Source organism: Impatiens glandulifera, chromosome 5 (genome assembly GCF_907164915.1).
Source record: "Impatiens glandulifera chromosome 5, dImpGla2.1, whole genome shotgun sequence".
Taxonomy (NCBI): domain Eukaryota; kingdom Viridiplantae; phylum Streptophyta; class Magnoliopsida; order Ericales; family Balsaminaceae; genus Impatiens; species Impatiens glandulifera.
The window spans coordinates 22,966,047-22,971,502 of NC_061866.1; the positions used below are offsets into that span (position 1 = coordinate 22,966,047).

Here is a 5,456-nt window from a genome sequence, read left to right on the forward strand (position 1 = left end):
ACACAGCAATTTGTTTATGGATATTCGGAGAAAACTCTCCTACGTCACCCTTTCTTCCAACCACCAGAATGATTTACTATACTTCTTTGAAACAAATACAGTTTACTGGCTAGCTAATTGTTGAAAAACTAGACTTTGTTCAACTTACAGTATTTTTAAGAATATCACTCAACTAGACAATGTTCTTGATTTTATCTCTCTCTTGAAGATGATGTACAAAATCAGTAAGTAAGCAGGCAGACAGAAATTCGTGAGATAGTGCGAAAAACCAGCGTCTTGTCTGTTGTCCTAGAGGATCTTTATATAGAAGATAGTCATCAATGGTCGAATCTTCTACATTGACAAGTGGCGAGCGTCCATTAGAAAGTCGCCCATAGTACAAGAGTACAACAGGCTCTGTGCACAAGAATCGTGATCGTACCAATCTGGTAGTGCGCCAAACATTCTTTTAGGACTATCCTGCAAAGAACAAGTAGTGGAAAGAATATTTACTTCCGTGGCATTCATTCATTGGATGCAATTAGACAGCTTAGCTTAATTCTTATTTAAGTTTTCTACAAGTTCATCATCAAAATATCGTTAGTCAATATAATTTAACTCAACATTTACTCTAAGGTGGTCTTCACTTTCGGCCCTGCACATAATTGGAAAAAATGTGTGATATAAATAAAAATGACTTTTACTGAACAATACTAACTTTAAAAAGCTAATTTTAAAATAATGAAATATAATTTAATTTGAATTGAGAGTAATCCAGATAAATTGATAATGAGATATTTTATGTTAAAAGTTGATAATATGGTTACATAAAATAAAATGAGACTAAATTTAATGATTAATTTAATTTAATGTGATATCTAACTTTGTTCTTCGATTTAAACCTTTTACTATATTTAAGGGACTTGTTTCTATGAAAAATTTATCCGACTAATCCACGTTGCCTTTTCCCTACCGTTTGCTAAATTTCTGGCGGGAATCACAAAAATCTGGACACAGAGAGAGTTTTCGTTGGCGGCTAGTTTCAGTAGACCATCAATGGAATCTGGAAGTCATCTTCCTAAATGGGCTTCTGAACCCTGCTGCTGACCAAACCGGACGAGGCCCGCCCTGTCTTAGGTTTTTCTTTTACCTCCATCTCTCTTTCATCACATCGATTTCTTTCTGTTTTCACGAATTTGTTTACTTGAACACAGGTTCCATGGTATACGGATGCAACCATCGTACCAAAAGACTCTTTCCTCGTTGCTTGTATTATTTTGCAGGTTACCATACTTCCTCAACTTACATTACTTGATCATTTTTTCTTTCTGGGTTTGTTTCAATTTCATAGCTTTGAATGGTTAAAATAAATCACTTCAAATGAAGTTGAATACTCAACTGTATATAGCTAATTTAACAATCATAATCATTCTATATATAATCCTTGAGTTTAGTTAGCTTATTGTTCCATCCAATACACTCATTCACATAGCACATCAAAGACCTAGGCATAACCGAAAACAATGATATTTGGTCTTGAACATTAAAATGAAGTTGGATAGTTAGCTATACAATATAGCTAATTTGACAATTATAATCATTTATCAACTTATTGTAGATTCAAAGACCTTAAAGGAAGAAAAAAGGAAAGAATTAATTGATAATTTGAAGGCTGATGAATCTCTGGGGTGGGCTGTAAATGTCATAGATCCAAAGGAACTATCTGCAAAAATGTTAAAGAAGTTAGTCCGTGACTGTTTAATATTAAAATGTACTACTATAAATCACCTTCTTTGATGATGCTAAGCTATTTGTTTCTCATTTGGTCTCAGAACCAAGATTAACCTCAATGAGATCTCACATGAATCTGCCATGAGCCTTATCAGAAGAGTAACAGAAATGGGAGTTCTTCTGACTGAGGTAGTAATTAAGAAGATGATACTTTGTCTGTCAAAGAATTTCAACTATTTCCATGATTTGATTCAAATGATTGGATAAACTATAAAGGGTATCAAACGTCCTTGTGTTTATGGTTACTGTTTCAGGTTTATGTAGATACAGTTGGAGATCCAGAGAAATACAGAGTGAGATTGATTGAACGATTTACATTCATAAAATTTATAGTCCCAAAAAAAGCTGATAGTCTATATCCAGTTGTGAGTGGAGCAAGCATTGTCGCTAAGGTGATTAAAATTTTCTTAACACATCCTTTTTGTTGAAACAATTCCAAAGCATTTCTTTGACATGTCAGTTTACAAGAGATCGAGCACTTCGAAATTGGAAACTAGATGAAACTGCTGATAATATGAATAGAAATTTTGGCGAGGTACAAGTCTATACTCTTTCATTATTTAAAACCTAGTGTTTAGATTCAAGTTATAGAACTTGGTATCTGTACTATCTTAAAAGGTAGAGTATGCCTTGTACATCCCAACAGAAAGAATGAAACTAAAGTAATGTTTATTTGTTTCGAAAATATCCATTACAAATTTAACTGTGTAATTTATGATGATATTAGTTATTTCATTTGCTTGCAATAAGGTAAATGCATGAGAGTAGTTAAACTAAAATTCTAATGAAATAGGGGGAAAAGGTTGGATGCATGCTGAAATGAAGCCTTTTTTAGTTATCATCTTTAGATTGATTTAGTGTTCATTAGGTTGTCTTCTCTAATTTTCACAACCATTTTATTTACTATTGTATATGTGTATTTAGATAATGTTGAGCCACTTGGTAGTCACATTTTATGATTCGATAAAATCTATATTTGTAAGAATTTAGAAAACAGTTAGGATCATATCCAAATAATAATTTTTATTTCGAACAAAGTAAAATTTCGCACTATAATTTGGAATATAATCCAGAAATATCATTTTTATACAAAATGAAGAAAATTACCTATAATAATCTGGATTATGATAAAAAAAAACAAATGTTATATGCCAAATGAATGAGAAAAACACTTTAATTCTAACTATAGAAATCAAGTAAAATTACGGTCTATATTCTGGAGTATGATACAAAAAAATACTTATACCAAATGAAAAAAAAAGAACTTTGGCATTTTCATTCTTATCGTGATTACGAAAATTTCAGTTTCCAAGTAAGCTTGTTATTTAAATGTGAGTGTTTTAAACCGAAATTGTTGGATGATTTTTGTGCATATGTTTGTATTCAGACCCTGCAACTAAAACTTGGTTGGGTGATCACAAACACCCAGTATTTGGATTTCCAAAATTAGTAAGGTTCATCTGGGTTACATGTACTCCCTTCTTCAAGAATATGGTGAATTTCTTTGGTAACACAATTTATATAGCACTTGCTTTGTTACTTTATCTTTTACTTTGTGTTCTTTTGGCATATGGGTTAGACTTTTTTGTTGTCATTAAGGTTCAATGTCATTTTGATTAGATTAGACTATCCTTATTTTTTAGTTGGTGTACTTGAATGATTAGATTGAAAAGGTGATGTTTGATGGGATGGTGTAATTGTTATTTTACGGTACAAATATAAATAAGGTATAAATTGTACATTGAATCATGAAACTCGCAATGAAATAGAATATTAGTTTATATTGTGATGGTTATTTCATAACTTCTATTTGTGAGAGTCTTTGCATTGTGTTTGATAGGGAATCTGATGAAATGGAAGATGATGATTCTACGAATAATAATAGGAAAAAACAATTGAAACTAACTAGTGTTGACTTCACCGGATTGAAGAAGACTACGAAAACAGAAGAAACTGAATCAAGTGGAAAAGGGCGTTGCAAATGTTTTCAGGCTCAAAAACTGCAGCAAGTCTCTCAATTATAATTGATTAGTGTAATTCTGATGATTTTATAGAACAAAATTGTTTGTAATATCAGAAAGGAGGAACCTATTTCTTGTTTGCTTACCTCCATTTAAATTGGAAGCAATTCAGTTTCTTTGACTTTGTTTTGAATCGATTCTAAAACACATAAAAACAACCTTATTTAACATCTCAGTCTTGTACAGTTTCAGTTCCATTTTAAGTATTTAATAAATCCACTTAAATTTAGGAACAGATTTACAGTATCTACTTGCAGCCCATGTCATATATTTTGTTAATTAACAAACAACCGAATATTCTTTTATTAATTAACTAATTTTGTTGTAAGTATAAATGTATGATGCTTAATTAATTTACATGAATTCTTGGTTAATAATAATAATAATAATAATTTACATGTGTATATATGTTTCTTATCTGAAAATGGATTTAAATTGGATTTGTTTAGAATTTTTGTTTGAAAATTAGATCTGTTTGTTTGTTTGTTTAAATAGAGATTACAATACTATTAATCAAACATTATATATAATATGATGATAGAATTATGCATGATTAACAAACAAGCGGCGAGGATATAATCCCAATTACTAAATCACATTATTAATTAAACAACAGTACTATAATTCTGGAAAAAAATAAATTTAAGAAAAATAGGGTTTGTTAAAACCATATATATATATATATATATATATATATATATATATATATATATATATATATATATATATATATATATATATATATATATATATATATATATATATATATATATATATATATATATATATATATATATATATATATATATAGCTAATAGTGAAATACATCTCTACTACAACAACAATCATTAGGATCAGATGAGATATCTAAAAAGTGATTTAATTAAGAAGAAATTATGCGGCTGTCGACCTCCTATTTAATCCTCTCGAGATCCGCCATCTTGGACGCCAACAATTGTAAATCATCGGACTCAAGATCATCATCTAAACCCATTGCATTGATAATCCATCCGATCAGAAACGCAGAGTCGTCGTCGCTCTTGTCGGATGATTCCCTAGTCGTCGTCCTCATCCTGATATCTTGTTGTAATTGTATCGTGGGATCGCCAACTTGCAGGATTCGGTCAACAATAACGTCAAAGGAGGAGGGCCCCCCGTTGTTGTTGTTGATGGAGGTGTACATTTGACCGGCGGGGGAGAAGACTACGGCGCCAACCTCTTGTCCCGTCAATTTCTGAAACTCACTCACATTTTTTAACAGACTAGATTTGCGCTTGGAGAAACTCACCATTCTTTGAGATTTGTTTTCGATTCGCGCAATGTTAATCTTCTTCTTCCCTTGACCTCTGTTATTTCTTTTTCCGTCACTTTTACTATCATCAGATGTCGCCGCCCCCGTCATGATCTATATATCTATTCGAGGAGGAGGAGACAGAAAAATCAATCAGATTTTCTTTCGAGTTTCGAGTGCTTCTTTCTCTCTTTCGATCTCTTCTTTCTCTCTTTTGATGAACGATTGATTGCTTGGATATAAAGCTGTCCGCTTATATAATTATGTAGAAAAAATATTATAGAAATAAGTAAGAATTTCTTTTAATACGTTAATATGTATTATATATATATATATAATTTGATTATTATATATTAATTAGATTAATTTATTTG

The 5,456-nt window shown here is 31.0% G+C and overlaps 2 protein-coding genes across 2 annotated transcripts; one reads left to right on the forward strand and one right to left on the reverse strand.

Moving 5' to 3' along the window:
- Positions 1-1,198: 1,198 nt before the first annotated feature.
- On the forward strand, positions 1,199-3,794 carry LOC124939127 (ribonuclease H2 subunit A-like). Its single transcript, XM_047479637.1, has 9 exons — positions 1,199-1,262; positions 1,598-1,721; positions 1,812-1,899; positions 2,025-2,162; positions 2,231-2,311; positions 2,706-2,712; positions 3,158-3,264; positions 3,435-3,448; positions 3,611-3,794. Exons 1-9 carry the CDS (start codon positions 1,199-1,201, stop codon positions 3,792-3,794), a joined length of 807 nt encoding a protein of 268 aa, XP_047335593.1.
- A 910-nt stretch (positions 3,795-4,704) lies between these two features.
- On the reverse strand, positions 4,705-5,193 carry LOC124939128 (MADS-box protein FBP24-like). The gene has a single exon (XM_047479638.1). The coding sequence runs from the start codon at positions 5,191-5,193 to the stop codon at positions 4,705-4,707; it is 489 nt and encodes a 162-aa protein (XP_047335594.1).
- Positions 5,194-5,456: the final 263 nt, after the last annotated feature.

Excerpts from the sequence above, each read along its gene's own strand:
- LOC124939127 (XM_047479637.1), top strand. The coding sequence starts at position 1,199 with ATGGTATACGGATGCAACCATCGTACCAAAAGACTCTTTCCTCGTTGC. Across the intron at positions 1,722-1,811 it reads TCTGCAAAAATGTTAAAGAA|AACCAAGATTAACCTCAATG; the intron begins GTTAGTCCGTGA and ends ATTTGGTCTCAG. Across the intron at positions 2,163-2,230 it reads GAGCAAGCATTGTCGCTAAG|TTTACAAGAGATCGAGCACT; the intron begins GTGATTAAAATT and ends TTGACATGTCAG.
- LOC124939128 (XM_047479638.1), bottom strand. The coding sequence starts at position 5,193 with ATGACGGGGGCGGCGACATCTGATGATAGTAAAAGTGACGGAAAAAGA.